Source organism: Vanacampus margaritifer, chromosome 14, assembly GCF_051991255.1.
Source record: "Vanacampus margaritifer isolate UIUO_Vmar chromosome 14, RoL_Vmar_1.0, whole genome shotgun sequence".
NCBI classification, from domain to species: domain Eukaryota; kingdom Metazoa; phylum Chordata; class Actinopteri; order Syngnathiformes; family Syngnathidae; genus Vanacampus; species Vanacampus margaritifer.
In genome coordinates this window covers 17,082,036-17,105,336 of record NC_135445.1, presented here as the reverse complement: position 1 = coordinate 17,105,336, position 23,301 = coordinate 17,082,036, and the positions used below count along the sequence as shown (strand labels likewise).

The 23,301-nt window shown below is 37.9% G+C and overlaps 3 protein-coding genes across 7 annotated transcripts in view; 1 reads left to right on the top strand and 2 right to left on the bottom strand.

Annotated features, from left to right (window-relative positions):
* The window catches only part of stxbp1a (syntaxin binding protein 1a), a 29,972-nt gene extending 13,287 nt beyond the window's left edge, over positions 1–16,685 (top strand). The window contains exons 7-20 of one of the 2 annotated variants that reach the window (XM_077586298.1): positions 903–1,051; positions 1,747–1,831; positions 1,982–2,112; positions 2,187–2,294; positions 2,387–2,447; positions 2,605–2,670; positions 2,758–2,838; positions 3,059–3,197; positions 4,225–4,334; positions 5,921–6,022; positions 6,422–6,507; positions 6,961–7,115; positions 9,465–9,622; positions 14,970–16,685. In XM_077586298.1, coding sequence (XP_077442424.1) covers positions 903–1,051; positions 1,747–1,831; positions 1,982–2,112; positions 2,187–2,294; positions 2,387–2,447; positions 2,605–2,670; positions 2,758–2,838; positions 3,059–3,197; positions 4,225–4,334; positions 5,921–6,022; positions 6,422–6,507; positions 6,961–7,115; positions 9,465–9,574 — 1,383 coding nt within the window. In that variant the 3' untranslated portion in view covers positions 9,575–9,622; positions 14,970–16,685. The remainder of the gene's footprint in view (positions 1–902; positions 1,052–1,746; positions 1,832–1,981; positions 2,113–2,186; positions 2,295–2,386; positions 2,448–2,604; positions 2,671–2,757; positions 2,839–3,058; positions 3,198–4,224; positions 4,335–5,920; positions 6,023–6,421; positions 6,508–6,960; positions 7,116–9,464; positions 9,623–14,969) is intronic. The other variant, XM_077586299.1, reaches the window with a different exon arrangement.
* Positions 16,686–18,147: 1,462 nt separating this feature from the next.
* LOC144033896 (uncharacterized) lies at positions 18,148–20,979 on the bottom strand. Its single transcript, XM_077542292.1, has 5 exons — positions 20,177–20,979; positions 19,289–19,402; positions 19,089–19,187; positions 18,709–18,849; positions 18,148–18,593 (listed from the first exon to the last, which is right to left on the bottom strand). The coding sequence occupies exons 1-5, from the start codon at positions 20,868–20,870 to the stop codon at positions 18,397–18,399; spliced, it is 1,245 nt and encodes a 414-aa protein (XP_077398418.1). The 5' UTR covers positions 20,871–20,979; the 3' UTR covers positions 18,148–18,396.
* A 649-nt stretch (positions 20,980–21,628) lies between these two features.
* The window catches only part of akna (AT-hook transcription factor), a 28,078-nt gene continuing 26,405 nt past the window's right edge, over positions 21,629–23,301 (bottom strand). For all 4 annotated transcript variants that reach the window (XM_077543107.1, XM_077543109.1, XM_077543110.1 and 1 more), the window contains 2 exons: positions 23,080–23,179; positions 21,629–22,982 (listed from right to left, as the gene is read on the bottom strand). In XM_077543107.1, the coding sequence (XP_077399233.1) occupies positions 22,736–22,982; positions 23,080–23,179 (347 nt within the window). In that variant the 3' untranslated portion in view covers positions 21,629–22,735. The remainder of the gene's footprint in view (positions 22,983–23,079; positions 23,180–23,301) is intronic.

The following is a 23,301-nucleotide window of genomic DNA, read 5'->3' as shown; positions in this document are numbered from 1 at the left end:
TGGATGTTTTTTTTTCTTGACCCACAATGCTTTGCGCCATCCTGTCTAGTGTTATTAATTCAGAGTCAGTGATTTTCTGCTTCAGGCAAAGTGCTTCATAGCCCCGCCCACATGATGATGCACATTCCATTTTTGGATGAGCCAAGAGCGACATGGCAAGTGTTGGCCAATTGTAGCAGGACTAACAAGGGGACCCTTCTGTGCTGCAGAAGCGTGGTCATGTGACTGGGCAGTTGGGCTAGGAGACAGCAGGGATGGTGATTGATGAAGAGGAGGAGAGGAGGAAACAACATATGAGAGAGGGAAGGAAATAAGGCAAGGACATGAGAAGGCAGAAGGATTGTCAAAAAGACAGGGGAGGATAAAAAAAAAGTATGACAGACATTGAATGTTTAGGTTTCCTGGTTATTTTGGCCGTAGTAATCCCCCCGCCTCCATCTAGAAATCGAAAAAAAAATTAGTGCGTCTAGTAACTTACCCACCCCACCCCACCCCACACACCCTTACACAAGCATTTACATTTGCAAGCATTTAATAAACAATTCCTTAAAATAAAGGGTGCTCTCTTCAGTTGATTAAACACAGCATTCGGGTTTTAATATTGCAATTGTGCAATGACACCACAGTTATTTAGGGCTCAGGTAACGATCAATCAGGCCTCAGCTTGCGGATATCACATGGCCAAACTCAGAAAACAGGTGTTTGGTTGTTACGTGAACACTGAGCAACTGTGATATAATTTTCAGTTTAATATTAATAAGAATGCCATGTTTAGACTTGTAGGGTTTCGTATATAACATATTATAGTAAAGAAAATTTGAGGTTTGATCTCCCCTTTAAAAGATCAACCCTTTCAGCTAAAAGCAAATCTCAGTCTTTGTTTTGTTATTACCTGTGCGCAGGTGTACTCTCTGGACAATGTTGACGCCTTCCACAGTTTCTACAGCCCTCATAAGACTCAGCTGAAGAACCCTGTGATGGAGAGGCTGGCTGAGCAACTGGCTACACTGTGTGCCACACTGAAGGAGTATCCTGCTGTCAGATACAGAGGGTGAGCACAAGGGGACGCTGACATTGAACTACTACCATGAAACTACTAGCTTGAGGCGGTTGTATGACAATTAGAACCTTCAATGTTGATTTAAAATGTACAGTTTTGTGTAGTAGCGCCAGATAAATCACAGATGTCCACAGTTTCTCAAATGAGCCACATATACAGTAAATTCTGTACAGTATATTTGACTCTAAACACAGTCTATTTGGTCCCAGAGAAGAGAGTAAATTATTCAAAGTAAATTTTACTCAAAGTATATTTAGTGTGAATTTTCCTATATCCCATGAAAAAATATTATATATAAACTAATAAGATGTTTCACTCAGAAATTCTAGGTACATTTTGCAAGAAGAGATTTTGAAAATTATTATTTAATTTTTTTAAATTGAGGAATGAACTTGCAACCTTCAGTTTGGGAGACTGCCACTCTACCACCAGAGCCATGCCACTTTTTTTATTCTTTTATTTTTAATTTTACTCTCTGTTGTGTTTAGATGCTCAGATTTGTCTGGGCTTGTTTGCTAATATTACAGAGCACTAAAGTAATGAGATTTTATTTGATCAATTACAAGCCACTTATTGTTGATGTAACATGCAGTATTTGTGGAAATTATTACTGTGGGTTAGTGTTGCTGTAGTACAAGTTACGTAAGAAATGTGTCATTTGCATCATCTGGTTGTCCATATATCAGGGACTACAAAGACAATGCAACCCTGGCTCAGCTGGTTCAGGACAAACTGGATGCTTATAAGGCTGATGACCCCACCATGGGAGAGGTGAGTCTTCTTTCTGCCCTTTTGTCCACATTTGTACAAAGTATCTTTTAGGTATAATTTTCATAGTTTTCTTCTTAGACCCAAACACTTGTCATTCTGAAGAAACGACAGTGTGAAAATATTGATGATATCTTTTATCTGTACGTGCAGGGTCCAGATAAGGCACGCTCACAATTGATCATCCTGGATAGGGCCTTTGACCCCGTCTCACCTGTCCTGCATGAGCTCACTTTCCAGGCTATGGGCTATGATTTGCTTCCCATTGAAAACGACGTCTACAAGTACACCAAAATAATCGATTTTTTGATGCAATTAAAGATTTGTAATGCAAATGTTCAATTCTGGTTTTGCTCAGATATGACACGAGTGGCATTGGTGACTCTCGTGAGAAAGAGGTTCTTTTGCATGAAGACGATGACTTGTGGGTGAGCCTGAGACACAAACACATTGCAGAGGTGTCCCAGTGAGTACTTTTCCTAATCCTTCATACATCCTCTCAGCATTTCGAATACTGTATCCAGGAATATACCAACATGTTGTTTTTTTGGCATCAAGGGAAGTAACACGTCAGCTGAAGGAGTTTTCCGCCAGCAAGAGAATGAACACTGGAGAGAAGGTAACATGAATAATTAATTCATACATCAGGAATTGGACTAGAGCTCTGTGTTCCTCTTTAATCTTACAGTATTTGTTTAGCATACAAACATATTTTTGGCTATTAAAGATTAGCGACCATTGGCTCTTGTGATTTGATGTTGCTGTCTATTCAACAGACCACAATGAGGGATCTGTCCCAGATGTTGAAGAAAATGCCTCAATATCAGAAGGAACTCAGCAAGGTGTGCTTACATTGTGAAGGGTGGTTTGGTTTATTTTTTTGCTTGTTAATGTGTCAGTGCTAACTGGAAGTGTGTTGCGTTTTCCAGTACTCCACTCACCTGCAGCTTGCTGAAGACTGCATGAAGCATTACCAGGGAACAGTGGACAAGCTTTGCCGTGTGGAACAGGTGAAATGCAAGCATTTATTATATTTACCTGATTAGCTAGGATAAATCTCAGGGTTCTACTGTGCTATTGTGAGGTTTGTGGGTTCCATCCAGCTTGAAAATTGAGCTTTATTAGTTAAATCATGATCACATTAATATAGGCTGAAATGTGTATCACTCAGGGTGAAAGACGAAGAAATAGACACTTGGACACACAAGTATTTAAAGTTGTGTGTTGTAGGACCTTGCGATGGGCACGGATGCTGAAGGGGAGAAGATCAAAGATCCCATGAGGGCCATCGTGCCCATTCTGCTGGATGCCAACGTCAGCACATATGACAAGATCCGCATCATCCTGCTCTATATCTTCCTCAAGAATGGTACACAGTTCATATAGTATAGTATTGATCTCTCTCTTGCACACAATCTAATAAGTATCATCATTATTTTTTTTTAGGTATAAATGCACAGAACTACACTTAATAATATATAATGTACATACAATTTGTTTAAATCTTAAATTGTACTGTGAATGATGCAGTCCAAAATGTTCTTAAATCTTGCTTTGCTAGGAATGGCGGACATTGCAATTTAATACTAACAACAGCCAGTAGAGTGCAGACCTCTACCAAGATAGAACATCGGTCTAGGTGAAAGTTACATAGATATTGAGACAGTGATATATAATGACAGAATAATGATTTATAATAGATCCAACATGAACAGTGTATGCAACTGTTGATATGCATAAATGTATGCATTTGATGCCGATATAAAGTATATATATAATTTAACTTCATTATTTTTCATACAAATACATTTGCCACTTGCTGCCAACTGAAAATGACATCACAGGTGGGCAGTGCTCAGGTAATGACTAATCACGGCTCACCTGGGGTCTGGAATTGGTTATGTGACGTTCACAAACTGAGCCATATAAGGTCAGAAATCATGGATATTCTATCTAGATCCTAACTGTCTGGATTTTTTTTTTTGTGGTGTTGCATGGAGGCAAGGACTGCAGGAGTCTCAAAAGTCATTTATTTTCCAAAACAAAAAGCCAAACTACATAAAGGAGCAAATGAAAATACTAAAGTAACAAAGACCAACAATTCAGAATTCAAAGTAATGTATACAATTAACAGAATGAAACAAAAACACCAAGCATGACAATTGACAACAGAAACAATGAACCGACAAAGAAAGAAAGAAAAAACACAAAACTAGATTCAAGAAAACTGATAACCAGACAAAACATGAAACAAAACTACTGTAAATCAATCAAAAACTCTGATCATGATCATAACCAAATTGAAATGTGTTCTTTCAGTGGCCCAAAAATGACACACATAATGTGCACAAAGTGATTTCATATATAATATATGTAACATGTATTTTTGTCTAAAGGCATAACGGAGGAGAACCTGAACAAGCTCATCCAACATGCTCAGATTCCCCCTGAAGACAGTGAGATCATCACCAACATGGCTCATCTGGGAGTCCCCATTGTCACAGACGTAACGCTCTCAACTCTCTTCTTGTGTCTCATCAGTCTATGCCATACATTTTCTTCTACCGTAGTCTACTGAGAATATCATTAAATGCTAAACATACTGTTTATTTGAGTGCATGGACCATATGTGTTTTACTATATCTTTGTTGGTTTCCTATTGAAACATGAGCCTTTAAGTTTTCTGACACAGGAAAATTTACTTAGCCCACTAGAAAAAGGCAAATGAAGAAAAAATAGCAAGTTATTCAAAACATAGGAACAAACACATGAAAATAAATGACATATTATTGTCAGATATCTACCTCACTGTCAGAGGCTGTGGGTCCGAATCTCGCATCAAATCTTTCTGTTTGGAGTTTGCATTCCTCCCTGTTTTATTCCTCCTTCTGGTTTCCTTTCACACTCCATAGACGTACAGTAAATGCTTGGTTAATTAAACTCTCAAAATTGCCCATAGGTGTGACTGTTATTGTGAGTAGTTGCTTTCATGCACCCTGCGACTGAGTCTGACTCCAGTGTCTTCCCCTATTTCGTTCACAAAGTCAGTAGTAGAAAATGGATGGATGGTTATTGGATATATTGTAAGACCCCCGGCTAAATTTTCAGATAATTTCACTTTGGTCAAATCACATCCCTGAAGATGTGAGTTTGTCAACAGCAGACCCATTTGCAATAGTAAATGGCGTGTATAATTGTAAATCACCATCAGAATAAAAATGAAATGCAATCCCAAATAAGCGCATAATTTGATCTAATGGTGCAGGTATAATAAAAAGAGCAGTGGGCCAAAGACAGAGCCCTAAAATTGCACGATAAACAGGGCCTCACAGCAGCCAAACAAGATGTGAATTTGTCAACAGCAGACCCATTTGCAATAGTAAATGGCGTGTATAATTGTAAATCACCATCAGAATAAAAATGAAATGCAATCCCAAATAAGCGCATAATTTGATCTAATGGTGCAGGTATAATAAAAAGAGCAGTGGGCCAAAGACAGAGCCCTGTGGGAATCCATGTTTAACTCAACACAAAGAAGAAAACATAATATATATATATATATTTTTTTTACACACGTTGAGATCTCCTGGACAGATAAAATCCGAACCGATTCATTAACCAGTTCTGAGAGGTGGTTCTTGAGCCTGTCTAATATGTGGTGATCAACTCAATCAAAAGCAATCAGCACGAGTAAATAGCAAAAGAGCAGCTGTTAAGAATCTAGTAGCAGTTGTAGGTCATTCACTACATGGACAATTTGGAGTCATCAATTTACTTAACATGCATTTTTTTGTAATGTGGGAAGAAGATGGAGTGCCATAAGGAAAACCCATGCAAACAAAACACAGGGAGCGCATGCAAGCACCAGGCCCAGATTTGAACCCCAACCTTCAGAGCTGCGAGGCAGATGTTGTAACCACTATTTCCACTGTACTGCCTATGAAAGAATTATAAAAGAATACATAGGGATTCAGAAAATGTTTCCCAGTGGATATAGCATAATGTAGAGTACAACTGAATGATGGTATCATGTTTCACTATTGCAAGCAGTGCTATTAAAATTAAAGATGAATGTATATTACCTTTTCTCAGTCAACCCTCCGCCGAGGCAAGAAATTGGACAGGAAGGAGCGAGTCAGTGAGCAGACCTATCAATTGTCCCGCTGGACACCGCTGGTCAAGGACATCATGGAGGTGTGTTTATATGGAACTTCAGAATGAGTAATGTTTTTAATGAAGCAATTTGATATGATTTACATGCAATAACAGCTTCAAAATCAAGTAGTTCACCAAGGGCCAAAGAATATTTGCGTAAGGTTTTTATCTGTTACTGTTATTTCAAACAAAATACACCAAAAGCTACATTCATTCATTTTGCATAGAAATCTCTTATATAAAATAAAAAGTAGCTCTTAACTGCTTTGATTTGAGTTTTATTTATTACATTAGCATTAATTACAGTGAGTCATCTAGAATTGCGCATCATTATTTCTATGCATTTACCTTGTGTTCCTACTCAACGTATTAAATTAATATATTTATCTGATTGATTGGATTTAATTATTGAGTGTTTGTCTGTTTGTCCCTCTGCAGGATGCCATTGATGATAAGCTAGATACTAAGCACTACCCCTACATCTCCACTCGCTCCTCTGCCTCTTTCAGCACCACTGCTGTCAGGTACACACACACACACACACACACACACACGCACACAAATATGCATTTGTTCACAACAAATGGCAGTGAAAGATTAATACTAATTTTGGACAGGAGACGAGGCCTAGATCAATATTTGAGAAGTCGGCATGTAATGTGCCCACATTAGTGACTGGAGGGTCACACTAACCAAGTTTGTGTCGATTTATTGTTTGGAAGGAATAACACTGAGAAAAAAAACAACTTGAGTTTTAATTAAGTTTAATTTCAAACTATGTTGCTAAATATATTGTTGAATTATTATTATTTGAGTGCTCAACCTCTTGTATTGGACATCATTGAATTGTGCAAGTGTGGGCTACCCAATGTTATCGTGGGGTTGTATATGCTGTATCAAGTGGCATCAAAGCACCACGAATCACCAACAAAGTAGTATACTCGTAAAAAAGATGACATGCTTGTGCTCCCTGGCAGTGCTCGGTATGGACACTGGCACAAGAACAAGACACCCGGAGAATACCGCACCGGCCCAAGGGTCATGGTCTTCATCATTGGGGGAGTGTCCTTCAGCGAGATGCGCTGCGCCTATGAGGTCACACAGGCCAATGGGAAGTGGGAAGCCATAATTGGTGAGTAGTGCAAACGGGGAGGGGAGGGGTTGATTCAACTTGAAATCATGACGGACTGACGATGACGGATGTGGCCCGGCTGCTGGCGAATGATGAATGACGGACCGGCAAAATTATAGTCGCGCCCACCCCTGCGTATGTGTGTTCCCCACTTTATTGTATCTTTCTGTGGTTTGATCAATGGGAGTAATTACAATTAAAATGTTACCTTTTTGATCACTAAAATGAAGTACAAGTATTCAACTGCACTAAAATAAGTAAACACTTTTAAATACTAATCAGAGCTATACTAAATAATACCAAAACATTTTTGTAGGATAACTAATACTGACAATCAAACAGGCAAGAATATCAGGTCTATACTTGTGCCACTCTAGTATATAGTTTTCAAACTATACCAAGGGAGCCTCATGCGGCTCTTTAATCCCTCTCCTATGGCTCCCTGTGGATCTCTTAAAAACATTTTTTTTTTAAATGTGTATATATATATATATATATATATATATATATATATAATCTTTATTTTTAGATTTTTTATTTAGATTTAAAAAACAAATCATTGAATATTCCAAAAAAATGTCAGTCCAAAATTCTAAGTTGACAGAAAAAGAGGGATGAAAGGTAGATGAAAAATTGTTTTTAAAAATACCTAAAAATGTCCAAAATGTGACCATAACATTTCCAAAAAGGAAGAGGAAAAGCAGAAAATTACCATAAAATGACCATGAAATTGCCAAAAATGTCAGAATTTCATTTTTTTAATGCAAAAAAGAAAATATTCAAAAAGTAACTATAAAATGTCCAAAAACAAAAGAAGAAATCCCAAAAAGTACCATCAACTGTATAAAAAATTGCTCAGTCAGAATTTTCTTTCTAAAAAAAAAAGGCATAAAAGAAAACAAAAAGTAACTATAAAATGTCCAAAACCAAAAAAAGTCCTGAAAATTACCATATAATATCCACAAAATTGCCCAAAATATCAGAAATTTATTGCAAAAAATTTGTGAGTTCACAATCTCTATAGAATCCATCTTGTACCACTCCCATTGATTTCCACCGATACGAACCACTGGTGGGTTTGGACCAATCACAGAACGACATTGTATTTGGAGGCGGAATAAAAACAAGAAGCGCCGAAGCCGTGGGAAGAAACAAACCAAACATGGCGACACTGGTGGACAAATGCGTGGACGCTGCAATTAATTCTGTTTTCGCCGAATTTGTCTCTTGTTTCCGCATATCAACATCGCAAAACCAACAACATAAACTCAACGCCATGATATCAGCTAGTCACAACAGTCGAATGTCGATGACTTTGCCGTGATTGGTCGAAACAAAAGTTAGGTAGACGTGCACACGATTCTGCTTCGTCCAATCAGCTCAAAGTGTTTTACAGCATGCCCCGCCTTTCCCGAGCAAATCAACGCGGAGCAGTCCCAGACTGATATTGTGGAGAACTCCCTCAAGTGAAGCACAAATCAATCTGGCTTTTGCCAGGCTAGCAGAAAATCACTATTACAAATCACTAAAACTGCCAAGAACGTAAAACATTTAACAGAAAGGCAGAAAAGTCTGAAAATACATTAATAATAATAACAATAATAATAATATATTTTTTTAAATCCCCAAAACAGAAAACATGTAGGGGAAAGGTAGAATTAGAAGAAAATGTATCTCAAACTATTGGATGCTGCAAATTTTTCCGTTATAGGGCAGCTCTAATTAGCTCTTGGGCGCTCAGTACATTAGGCTAACACTATCACACAGTTTCGTTGATCACAATGTTCAAATCTTTTGTGGCTTCATACAGATAATTTGATCTTTATTTGGCCTTAAACGGCTCTTATAACAGTAAAGGTTGCTGATCCATATAGTATACAGTAAATTGCAAAGTTGGACAGTTTAGTCAAACAATCACACTAAAATGTTTCCAGCAGGTCTATTTTGTGTGTTGTGTCCTACGTCATAATGTCCCTCTGGACTGTTAATTTGATGTTTTAATGCTTCTCAGTGCTGCTCTCTTCTATGTTCCTATTTTGCTCTGCTTTCGCTCTTGTCTTTCAAAATTGTCTTTAAATCACAGCTTCGCCTTGTCTTTTTCTGTTTCTCTCTGTTTTGTGCAAGTGACAATGTGTGTGTGTGTGTGCGTGTGTGTGTGTGTGTGTGTGTGTGTGTGTGTGTTCTGTGAGCAGTTACGTAAATTAGTGTGTCTGTTTGTAAGAACAGTTGGTTGCTAAAAAAAAAAAGAAAAGAAAAGAAAGAAAATAACCTGTTTGTTGTAGAGAGTGGATGAGGGCCTTGGCATGTGTTGAAAGACGAGTGGTGAAGCCACCTCTGTTCCTCCTACAGGTTCCACCCACATGCTCACCCCCACCAAATTCTTATCGGACCTGCAGCACCCCGACTTCCGAGAGTCCACTAGGGTGTCCTTTGAGGACGCAGACGCCTCAGACGAGTGAGGCAGAGACAGATTGGGAGGGAGGGAGAGAGAAATCACACAGAAAAAAGTAAAGGCAGCCGCTCAAGAAGCCCTTTCTGAACTTCAACAGCACAAGGGCTTCCTTGTTCTTCTTTTGAATCACTCAGTAGTGTTTTATGTACCTCCACCACCTCCTCCTCTTCGTGACCCTCAGGGATGGGTACATCATGGCCTTTTCTCACTGCATGGGCCGCTCTATCAGGGTCTACTATAGCCTCAATGTCAGCCAACATCTTTGCTCACTGCAGATAAATCATTTTGGCCGTCTAAATCACCATCTTTAGAAAATGAACTATTCCTAGAAATGTTTCAAAGTTGATGTCATTTTCTCAATAGATGCTGATGTGCAATCCAGTACAAGAGCTTTATCAACATTTAAGACTAGCGACTACTCTTAGACTGTACACAGGAGTCCTCTCTTCATGACGGTCGCGACATACAACATTTTAAAATCTCGTACAGCGCGATGCATAAAACTATATCATCACGTGCACAAAAAGGTGCGCTTAGTTACTGCTGTACTTCCTGGATATCATTCAAGTGTTTTCTATCTATGACCGTGAAGTGTTTGTCTTACCAATATTTACTGTAAATAAGTTGACTTTGCGCGCATAGGTTAGTGATAGCCTTATGAAGAAATTCTGATTATGTCACCCCCATAGGAACGGAACTCAATTGTAAACTGAGGCCCCCTGTATAGATGGGGAGCGTAACAACTAGTTAACTGTCAGTTCTGAAGTCAACTAATGTTCATCACAATCTAGTCTAAACATGTCATTCTGATTAATATTGTGTTTGTGAAATATGAATTAAGCAGCAAAATCCATCTGCTTTTATAAGTCTCGTGGGGGGGCGGCCATTTTTGCCAAACGACATCAAAGTTAGTCAGAGCTCAGGCAACAACCAATCACGGCTCACCTCTTTTCTGAAGCTGAGCCGTGATTGGTTGTTACTCGACTGCAAGTGGCAAAATGGCCGCCCCTTGAAAGTGAATATAAAGGGGTAGATTTTGATGCTCATATTGCAATAAACACAATATTATCAGAATGTTGTGTTTAAAACTCATTCACTGCCATTGACGGATATTGACGTCAAAAATTCATTTGAACTATTTCTATTAGTTAAATTTTTTTTCCACTTTTGTTAACAAGAGTATGAAAACCTAGAAAAAAATTGTTATACATTTAGAACAGATATAAAATTTATGATTAATCATGGGTTAACTATTGAAGTCATGCAATTAATTACAATTAAAAAATTTAATCGCCTGACGCGATTAAAAAAAAGAAAAAAAGATTATTAAAAATTTGTAGCGTCAGGCGATTTTTTTTTTATTGTAATTAATTGCATGACTTCACAAGTTAACTCACGATTATTCACACATTTAATATCTGTTCTAAATGTACAATTAAAAAATTCTAGGTTTTCATACTCTTGTTAACAAAAGTGGAAAAAAAATTAAACTAATAGAAATAGTTCAAATGAATATTTGACATCTTTAATCGTCAATGGTAGTGAATGAGTTAAAGCAAGTGAAGTAACAATTTCATTGGCCAATATTAGCCCTTTTAAATTTACCTTTAAAGTAACCTACTTTTTATGTCTTTGCTTTGTTTTTAAAAGTCTTTGGTTATTTTTTATCTTTTCATTATGTGAAGTATGTTTAGTTACCTTGTGTATGAAATGTCCTTTCCTGAGATGATGTGGTTCTTGGTGAGCAAACAATAGTGGAATACCCCATTTTGTTTGTGTATAACTCAAACACCAAAACTGAGCATTATAGTCTTTGTACAGATAGATTTTGTTGATGTAGCTCTGGTGCTGGATATCATCATCTTGTTCAAGTGTACCTGACGTATGCAGCGAGTCAAAAGTTCTTCATGCAGAAAACGTAGAAAGCGGATGAGAAACCTCAAAGCAATTTTGCCTGCACAGATACATGTGAATTCAGAATAAAGGCTATATTAAGATCAAGTGTGCGCTGAAGAGCGGCCATGCCTGAGTAGGTTGTCCAACCCCCATCCCTGCTGCCTCCTATCATCTCTGCTGGGTGGATTAAATCGCCCCTCGATTGTATAAAGGCTCACCGTTAACCGTTCACTTCAGATTTAATCTACCCCAAGATCCATCTTTATTATCACTTTGTTGACTGTGTTTATTTTTCTAATGAATCCTTGGCCACAACAATCACCTTGATTTCTTTCAGGACATGGTTGAAGTTCATTGAAGGAGATTCTCCTTACTCCCTTGATGTTGTCTTGTACTATCATCACATGCTCACATGGCCGACGGCTCGTCAGCAGAGGGCGCGGTTACATATGACCAATTTGGTGATAATAATGGAAACACAAAAATGTCATTTTTCTTTTCGTCAAGGATTTCCTGTTTGTGTGTGTGCGCGTGTGTGTGTCTGTGTGTGTGTGTGAGAGAGAGACACATCTCTGCTGACGTAGCGTGGCTATGTAGCATTGCTCCACCTGATATGCTTTAGCAATCTAACTATGACACTTAGCAAATAGCTGCCATTGATGCCAGGTGCTGCTTAGGCCAAATAAAAAATAAATCACATTTACCACTCTCAAATTAGAAATTTTTCATGCCCAACAGAGAAGCTCTCAGGCTCACCAAAAAAAACAACAAAAAAAAACAGACCGAGGAAGTATTAGGAATAGTATTTCGAGATGTGCGTGCACTGTTAGTACCCCTTTGTTAATGAAAGAAAACTGCACAGTGCTTATAGTGATTTTCAATCTAAAAAAATTAACGAGACTGTTAATGGAAACAATGGGGGGAAAAAACACAATTTAAAAGCAATTGGAAAGAAAGGACTGATATATAACATTCTTTTTTTTCTCTATGTGTTTTTTTTTAGTGAGGGGGAACGTTCTTTGTGCACTCACAGAAATATTTCAAGCCTAATTTAAGATTTTTGTAATTTTATTTACATGACAAATTCCCATTTACTTTTTTTAAAGATAATTTTAACACAAACCTACCAAATAAACCTTATATGATACATATTCATTCATCTAATAAATAGTCCAATATTAATAATAGAAATATTAACAATAATAAATAGTCTAATATTTATATTAAATGCATACTCCTCAGGTTTCTGTATTTATTATTAATGAAGTATAATTCCTGTAAAATAATAATATTGAGAGTATTTATTTAAAATACATAAAGTATATTGTTTGAATTGCATAATAATCAGGTCACCTATACACAAAACACGATAAATATACTGCTATGTGAAAAACACTTAGGTCCATGTTTTTCATTTTTTACATTTTTGGGGATGAAATGAATGCAGACGTCCCAAAAAACGCAACAAAAAAAAACAACCAATAATACTTTATTAATACTAAATACATAAACCTGAGGATTATGCATTTTAAATAAATAGGCTTTATTAGACTAATGAATATGTATCATATAAGGTTCATTTGGTAGGTTTGTGTTAAAATTATCTGGGAAAAAAAAAGTAAATGGGAATTTGTCATGTAAATTTTTTTTACATAAATCTTAAGCTAGGCTTGAAATATTTCTGTGAGTGTGCGTGTGGTTATTTTTGGCCTATACAGCACCTCATGCCACTCGCCTGTTTAGACTTCCCAAGTGCCTTGTGTGTACAAAATAATCAATTCTATTTTAAGTTTGCAAACTCAGGTAATTTAAATGAAGCTAATCAGTAGTCAACAAAGGGTAAATGCAGTATCCTATCCTGTTGTTTTAACATTATACAATACTGTTTTTAATATTGTATATAATTATTCCATCTGACAAACATGCATCCTTGGAGCAAGTCATAAATAATACTCATCTCCATGCCAATAACATCTCTACAAGGATTATATTGTCACAGCACGTCATTCTCATCCCTAACGTAGCCGCTAAAGCGATATCATTTCCGAACAAGTTTTTATTTATGGTTTCTCAGTCGGCAGTATGTCTGCTCCGGCGCATACTGTCTTTTACATTCAACACACGATAATGGCCATCACCTACTTACAGCAAGTATTTGTGTTTGTTTTGCGCTTTAGGTACAAGAAGTCAGTATTGTAGTTAATTACTAATTAGTCCAAAGATTGTTTGTTTCTTGGGCACAAAAGCAGCATGTTTACGAGTCAAACAATCCCAACCAAAATCGGAATTGATGCTTCTGTGCATTTTGGTCATTTTCTAGCATTTTGTACAAATAATTGAAAGTTAAAATGCAGCTCTGCAGTAGAAACAAACAACGTAAGGACAAACATTGTGTGTCGTGAGGAGTAAATCAAATGGTCGAACCTTTTTCGTTTTAGAAACAAAAAACTTTCTAAGCAATGATGTGTGAACCAAATTTGGCAAGATGTTTGCTTTACTCCACTCCTGCACCTGTCAAGTAAAAAAAAAAGTGTAAAATGTGTCTTCAGCTGTCTTGAAAGTTCATCTTATGTTATGAGCCTTTAATCCCCATGTACAGTAAGCATTCCCAGCAATTTGCATATGCTCATAATGAGTTGTTAGGCTTTATGCCTCTAAAGCAACAGAATGTAATATTTCTCACCAACATGTTAACTGTTATGTAAATCAGTGTAAACATAAGTTAACCTTCTCTCAGTAAAACAAAAAATATTTTTAATGGTCAGGTCAGTACTACTGCAAATGTGAATCCGTTCCCAACTGCTTTGCCTGGATGAATAAAGGTTAATAAGATGAAAGTATTAAATAAATAAATAAATAATAAAACTGTAATTATTCGTCAAACAAGTATAAAAAATAAGCTAACCATTGTATATAGTAAAATATTACCTAGTATAACTTGGACAACACATTTGGTGTCACCAGTGTATAAAAGTCAACTAGTCACATAACTTCGGGTGGACACAGTTCTAATTGTGGGGGATAAACCCTGAACATTGCTTCAAAAAGCAAAAAAAAAAAAGTCAAACATGGCCTATGGATGCAACAAGCCCTACTTTTATCTAAATGAAGCTCCTCAACTTATTTCAACATAGTTCATTTGCACCAAGGTGCCACAAGAAAACGCCAAAGTAATATATTTATTGCTTTGGTGAAACAGGCGTGAGTTGATTGTAAATTGTATTCTTTGTCTTTGCTTTTTTGAGCTTTTTGAAACTTAAATTGTATTTTAATTCCTCTATGAATCGTCAGCTAGTATCTATTTAGCTGATGCAAATGAAGTAGTTGTAAGATGAACGCAGTGATGAACAAAAGGAATAACAGCAGAAAGTAGCATTTCAGTTTTTATCTCCCTGTTCAACAAACAATACTTTTATAGCAAGAGCTGAAAACACATTTTCCCTCTGTGTCTATGCTAAAGCATATATCCAACTGCAGGCTTTTTGTGTGTTTGTGTATGTCCTCAGGATCGACCAACATCTTTACCCCCACCAGCCTGCTGGAGCAACTCAAGGCCATGAACAAACCAGATGAGGAAGTGACCAGTTAAAAATCCCTCCATCATCCAATCTCTCTGCTCCTTACTTCCCCCCTTTACAACGTCGACCGTTCCTTTCTTGTGTGTGCATCTTGCTTGACAATAATAATAAAAAAGACATCTAAGATGACAAAAAATATATATGTTTAAACAAAAGAGTAAAACAAGTATTCTCGTGTTTTGCAATGGATGCAATGAAAGAACCTGATTTAAATATCCGTAACAGATACATTTCAAAGGGGACATACTAAAATGTAAAATGTACTGTAGGCTATCAAACCTGCTAGAATATGTCAAAGGTAGATCTATCCTTGCTGGTCACCTGCTTAGTGTCAGTGTAGTGAAAGCAAGTGGAGGAGGGATGTGCCGTTTGAGAGGTTCAAGTTGTAAAATATAGCATATCAATCAACATGCAATATATAAATATATTTCAACGGAGATGAGTCGCCCCTGCTGCCCATTTGAGATGTTTGTATCAAGTAGCATGCTTGGACTTGTCTGGACTGTTTACTGTGTTTGTATCCCGTGTGGAATTTGGGAGCTAGCTGTTTTTGTTTTGCTTTCTCCTAAAGATGTTGTGTTTGGATACTCTACTGAAAGACCTTTCCGCTTTCAAGACGTCCGCTGAAGCATCCGCCGCGCAGCTTGCGACTCGGCACATTAGCTCAGACTATGCAAATTCATCACATGGATGCTTTTGCCGTGAGGTTACGTTAGGTTATTGTTGTTGAGCTGCCACCTCCATATAGCGCTCACAAAGAGGACTTTAATGAGAATGAAAATTTCAAAAATTTTATGAGAAATGAGAGATAAAGGTAGAGTATATGATAGTAGCGGTTCTGTTGATGATTTTGAAAAGAATCATCCCTCCTCTGACTGCCAAGACTGTGAAGTATTCAATTGCTACCCCACTCCCCCCTCCTGCACCGCTGACAACGCCATGTTTTAATGTTGAAAAAAGCCGTTGCTTGCTAAAATCTCTTTCACGAAGGCCTCTTGTATTTCAGTATTGTATCCCGTCAGTCTTCTGATTGCTTAGTGACGATGTTTCATTGGCTCGTGCACTGTGTAGTTAGTGTCGTAATGCCATTTGTTGCTGTTGAGCTTCTCATTGTTGACTGGTGATGTTTCAGCATGTGAAGTAGTGCTAACTTTCCTTTATTAAATGCTAATAGGACGCCACTGTATTTGCAATGTTTTAGCTGTAGCTGTTAGTCGGAAACAAACGGGAAAAAAAGAGAAACATCTATATTTTCTTTGCCTGATTTTCCGCTGGTGCAATGTAAATCCTCTCCAATGCTGAATGGCTTTGCAAGAGTAAAAAAAACAACACATTCATTCATTTCCTCCAGCTCTTTCTTCTTCCCCCAGCCAAACAAGTTGAATATTGCACTATAACAAGTTCTCTGTGTTGCAATCGCTTACTTGTTTATTTTTTGTATTAATTTGCTCTTCTCTAGGATTAACTGTCAAATTGCTTGATTTCTTTCCAAATTATTTATCTAAGAAAAATATCAGCACATTAAGTCTGTCCTCAAACTGTTTAACTTATTGGGAATGAATGTTTGCGAGTGTTGAAGCACAAACAATACTTCCGTGTGTAACATATATGTACTAAGGCTGTTAAATAAATTGGCTTCCATTACGTTTAAGACTCTTCACTTATTGGTCATCCTTGCTAAATAAACAATTAGTGCACAGCAAATCAATGTTAAATTTCCAGTGCTCGATCAAATATGCAGTGTTATTTTAACACTGTTAGGATAAAAATTTACACTGGCAGTAAATTTCCTTGAGTGTTGGGTGGATGTCAAACCTGAATAGCACTACCTTGAGTGTTAAATTGACCACACCCTCATTTCCGGTGAAGGAGAAACTTACCAATTTTTCAGCGCGCTGTCGACTTCTCAATAGCGATACATCCAGATGTTGTTGGAGCAGCGTGGCTCAGTGGTAGTCTTGCAACCCTGAGAGTGTGGGTTTGATCCCAGGCCATTGTGACTATCTCAAAGTACCCTTCAGCAAGATACTCATCCCCCAGTTACTTGTGATGCTGCGGGCCATTTTAGGAGGAAAAGCGCGCTATATAAAGTATTAAACTCTGCCCCAACAGACTTACAAGCGCTAACTTCTGTTAACCAACAGCTATATATCTGACAGACAGACCCTAGATGTGTTCATGTACTTCCAGGTAGCTACATCAGAAGAAGATAAGACTTTGTGTCAATAGACACATTTGCATCATGGCTGTCATAGAAACGCTTACTCACTAACGAGTCTGGAAACAAAATGTTTGTGCTTCATTTTGAGCGTTACTGTCTTCAGGATTGAGCAACAGCAAATCTTTTGTAAAAAGGACGTAGGAATATACACCAATGACAATTATTAAGGGTATTTCATTTTATCAACGTAAAAAGGAGCCCCCCCCCCCTTTTTTTAATGACGCTTTTAATCACAAAATCGTGTCATGTAGATATGGCGAACCCACGTGGACAGCAATGTATCTGCACCTTCTCGCTACATAGTGAATTGCAGTTTTCTGTATTTGTTGCTGTATTGTTCGCCCCCACCCGACGAACAAGCACAAGATATTTTCCCTCAATCATAACCACATGCAATATACCTGGCATAATATTACCAAGCATAACCTCCAGACTTTCAGTCTAATTAAAAAAAGGACTGGAAAACAACGACCACCCTTTATATGATTATATGGCACTATTTTAAATGTACGCACACTTTTAAGTAAGTGTTTTATTGTAAATTCCTCATTTTAGACTATAAACTTGACTCGTTGTTCTGAACTGAGAATTAAGACACTTCAGTATCACACCACTGTTTTAACAGCTAAACAATTTAATTTGTGATACTATCCTGTACACACCTCCAAAATGGCGTGCTTGTTTTATCACAGAATTATCAGACATTTTTTGTCAGTCATTCATATAAGTACGGCATGAGTCTTTTAAGGGCAAAAGAGACAATTTAACCACTTCATTATAAAAGTAAACATAGTGAAATGGCAGTGCTCGGTATAGAACCAAAAGTACTGTTAATCTCCCCAAAGTTTGTCAACAGAAACCGTTTTGAGAAGAAAAAAGCTCCCATAACTGTCAGCATAACTTTTATTAGGCATCATAAAGTTCAGTTTTACATTCAGTACAGATTACTTTTTACAATCTCAACAGAATAGCGGCTGAATATGTCTTTAAATACAAAAGTATTTACAAGTGTGTGTCAGGGGTGCACCACGTGTTCTAAAAAATATATTTAGTAAAAGCCCCGACCCACAGGTCAATGTAAAACATGATATTTAACAAAGACAACTCTAAAGTTCCTAAAGCTCTCATCGCAGTTCAACTCGTGGATGGATGGTGTTCATTATTATTTTTATTTGAAGCCTCCATCACCGTCACCATCCGCCCTAAGAGTCCAAGCAGTGACTTTGTGTCCTCCTCCATCCTGTGCATCAGATCTCTACTAAACTGGAAGAACCGTTCGTCTGACCGCTCCAAAAACTCCAACAGGCCATCGCTTGGTCGCTTCCTTTTTGCTGCGTACACAAACAATTGAAACAAACAAAGTGGGTCCTCATATCACTGTTCCCAGTAGCACCCACAAAATTAAGAAACCCAACTCGCCAGTTATGTGTCAACAATGCTTCTTACCCCTCTTGGTTATTGTTGAACTTTCCTTGGAAGTGCAGGAGGGTGAAGGTGAGTTAGATGGAGGAGGTGCTAGTAGTGGTGTTGCTAGTGGTGGTGGAAGGCCATCACTGCTATCAACCAACGACACCTCAGCAGACGAACCTAAAAAAAACATAACAATGGTGGTGAAAAGTTTCAAATACAATCAAGTGACGTTGGCCTACGTAGTTCAGGTGTCGGACTTCCAGAGCCATGATTGAAACTACTACTATAAAAATATAAAATCAATAAAAAAAAAAAATGTGTGCATTATTTTAATCAACCAATAAACTGATGTAGTCCACAAAAATATTTTCAACTGATTTACTGTTCATGACCTTTGACAGCTGTACAAATTGTACCTCTTTTGGCACTACTTGTTGCACTTATTTTTGTATTGCAATGAAGGGGTGGGGGTTCATCAGTGTCTGCAACAATGGCGTGGTCATTGGTGGACAAGCCTAGAAATAATCAAATAACAAAAACGTTCAAACATCGAAGACCAAACCAAAAAGACTGAGTGCAGATAGATTGAACACAAATGGCAAACTCTAACGCTAACCTGTTCCGACATCCGCTTTTGCACTTTCCGTCAGGACGGAGGGTGAAGTTGGGCTGCATGGAGGTGGTGGTGCACCAGTAATAGCTGTAATCATGTTGTCCTCATCGGGCAAATCTAGAAAATAACATCCCAAATAAGGAACGGTGTTTGAATGTGCTCTGTGTTTATAACAGTTTTGTTTATTTCTAGTCTTTTCTGTTCTTTGGTAATCAGTAGAAACAACATGGCTTGAGTTAGTTCACCAAAAACACTGGTTTCAGGCTAAAATCTTTTAGACTTGTTTGTTTTCTAACATTTATTAAGGTACAATTTATATTTCAAATTAAAGTGAAATACATATAATGGACTGAATACACAAAGCATGTCTGCGTTATGTTAGGTGGCATGCTAACTTTTGACGCCATTTTAACCTTTGCACCAAAATAATGAATATACCAAATAATAGCATAACCCCATGTTACCACACATGTAACAATATAGTTTATTTTCAAGTCAGATGTTGTCCTAGTAGGTTGAAACATATTGACAGTCAAGTGGAATGTGACCTTTCCATCTGAAATGTTCTTTAAAAATCTCTTAAGTTTCATTTTTATTTATTTTTTTTATTCCTATATTAAGCATAGCATTAGTTTTTAAACTGTGCATAATGGCACAGTAGCCTACAATAATATTGATGATGACTGGAAACAAAATAACCACGTACACTCATATTATAGTTCATAAACGTTTTATATTTTATCAATGACACTATAATTATTTCACATTTTAATGTATTACATTATAAATGTTCAACTATTTAGCAATGAAACCTCTGCTTCTTTGTCGAAGAGCACTTTTTAATGTTGGCCATTATGGTTGCGTGACGTTATTAGTACAGAGGTTTCTTACCATTACCAACCCCTGCAGATGGGTCAATGATGCTCTCCAGTATAGCAGTGGCAGGACTGATGTGCCCATTCAACGAGGGTGACTGTGAGTTGCCGAGCACAGACTCCATCATTTCATAAAATGGCATTTGTGCCAGGTCACTGCGATCCAGGTACTTCTTCTTGTCCCTGTATTCCATTTTCAGTTTCTTTAACTTGTTGTTGATCTGTTCCGCGGTTCGGATGAAGCCAGCACTCGCCATCTCCAGCCGAATGAAGTCGATCAGCAGCTTGGCCCTGCCCCCAAAGGCGATTCTGGACTCAGGTGACGACCACAGTGCAATGAGACAGCCCGTCTCCTCCACGGACCACTCTTGCTTCTGCTTCACCGCTATGCTTCGCCCTCGGCTGTTGCGTCTGTGGCCGTATATGGCTTCCATCTGACCGAACCATTTCCAATCGCTTCTGTACAAACTGCCGCGGTGACCGTGGTCCTTTATGGCTTTGTAGTCACTCTTCATCTTTTTCAATTTTTCTCTGCAAGTCTGAGGACTGCGGTCAAACCCGTGCGTGGCCATTTGCTGGGAAAGTTCCAGGTAGACTTTTTCAGTTCGGGCTCCGTCCAGCTCTTGCTGTATTCTTTCCTCAGCCACTAATTTCAAGAAAAGGGCTACCTCGCTTTCTGACCACCGAGTGAACTTTCGTTCAGCCATCATACTCGTATAATAACAATAAAATAATCATCTAAAACAGAGCTTGTATAAAGATGGAGGTTTACACTCGGCTCTGGCGCTTCTTGTCGCACAGTAATGTTGTAGGGATGATGTTATTGTTCGACCAATCCGGGACTATTACGTCATATGCGTCCGATGTCTGCTTCCTTCATCTTTGTGTTTAACCGGTTGGCAAACTGAAATAGCGCATTACCGCCACCCAATGATCTGTAATGATTACTGCTTTGTCTTACGATTTTAGCCATCGCAGCAAGAAAAAACCTCAGTTTTGTAACAACTGTTTAAAGTCATGAGACTGTTGGAGGGTGGCTTCGGTTTTGGAAGAGGAAATCTGTGCAGGGACATTCTCACTAGCTGAAAAAACAGTTCTGCACGAAAAAAGGCATAAAGCACAAATGAGAAATTGTGTCATCACTCATCATAGATCAAATGTCTATTTCAAAAACTTTTCTTTTTTGGCATAAATCTGATTTCATATTATATACATACGGTACGGTAGGTTTTCTATATATAATAGAAAGGTAGGTATCCTACTTAAACAAAGATATAAAAAAACTGTGGTATTGCGGGATGCAGGATCCTCACAATCATTAACTGTACATGAACATCGAAAAAAGACGTGTGGCTCAGCGGAAGCATGCAGGGGCCCATAACCCAGAGGTCGAAAAATCGAAACCATCCTCTACTAACTGTACTCACAATTTTTTAATAATTGGGGAAAAAGAAACGTATGTACACAATTACACTTGTAAAATCAGCTTTTAATTGACGTATAAGATTTCTTTTTTATAACTATAAATAACAAACGTTGTGTACTGACAGATTTTGACACTGATAAGTAAACCTCGTTAAAATCATTTGAAAACGAGCATATTATGATCTATTTTCAATGTACATGCATTGCCTTTGATGGGAAGTTGCCCCCAAGTCCTAACAAGGTGGCCAAAAAATGGGGTATTTATATTTACACTGCAGGCTAATTTTGTTTTCTGACCAAAATAAACTTGTGTCATCTTATTTTTTAAAAACTTTGCTAAATGATCAGACAACAATCAGTAGGCTACTTCACAAACTGTTCAACCTTTATATGGCTGTTGTATCGTTTAAAAAGTTTTAGGGCAACTAAAAAAAATTAAAAAAGAATGACAGAGAAAGTAAAATACAGGTAAAACAAAATGCCGATATAAACAATTTATCTTCACAGTAATATTTTCAAGTACAATATAAAACACTTGCATGTGAAATTAAGTGAAATTCATTTGTAGTCCAAACTATAAAGACACATGTTCACTCACCAGACAGTAAAACACAATTACAAATATGCTCAACCAAATGTTGCGTTATATGGCAACACCAGTAACACTAATTAACCCCCGCGACCCTTGTGAGGAAAAGCGGTCAAGAAAATGGATGGATGAATGGATGGATGGATGCAATGATCGACGAAAATAAACATTGTTCTTGCATTACATCATCATTAGCAGTGAACGCTGCAACGCTAAAAAACAGTTGTAAAAGATGTCCAAAAAAGTGGATCACACTCATTCCAAAAATCCATCCATCGTTAATTGTTTTGTAATGCTAAATGTCTTCTTTGAGCTTAAAGCTATGGTTTACACAGCAAGTCATATATTTTGGGGGCTGATGACAGTTTGTCCATTCGGCATGCCAGCACATCTGTTCAAATAACGACTATGCCCTCAAAAATTACATTTGGCCAACAGAGACCAAAGTTCCCTTAAAAACAAAACAAACAAAAAAACTTATAATAGGCAGCAATGTTAGCAAATTTGTCCGAAGTCAATTGGCCTACACCAGGCAGGCTCCATGAGCAGATGCACCGTCAGTCAGTCCGAGTTGGAGCAGGATTTGGACAGTCGTTCCAGTGAGCGCAGTTCTGCGGTCAGTGAACGCACCATGCGTTTTGACTTGACGTTTATCTCCCGCGCAGCCAGGAGGGCGTCATCCAGAGAGCGTTGCGGAACAATGCACGGCGACGTTCGCGACCTCTCCTCCTCTTTACTACTGCTGACCTTTGAGGGAGAGCCTGAGTTGTTGGTGTACACGTGGACGGGTTGAGGTTGGAGATAAAAGCTAAAAATGAGAAAACAGTAAGGAAAAACACATTTAGTGTGACATCTCACATGAATATTGTTAAATGGGTGCGGTGTGTGGGGGTCAGGTGGCTTACAGCAGTGGTGTTGGGCACATGGCAGGTGGTGCCGCTACGCTGGGAGACTCTGTTGGTGTGCAACTGGAGATTCTGGGGGTGTTTGAGTCTCTGCAACACTCTGTAGAACACAGCACATCAGAGAACCCCATTTTTTTTTTGTCCAATCAGATTTCAGCTTCTATGAGTTGCCACGTCAATGTAAACTTCCCAGGACTTTAAGTATTTCTATTATTATTATTT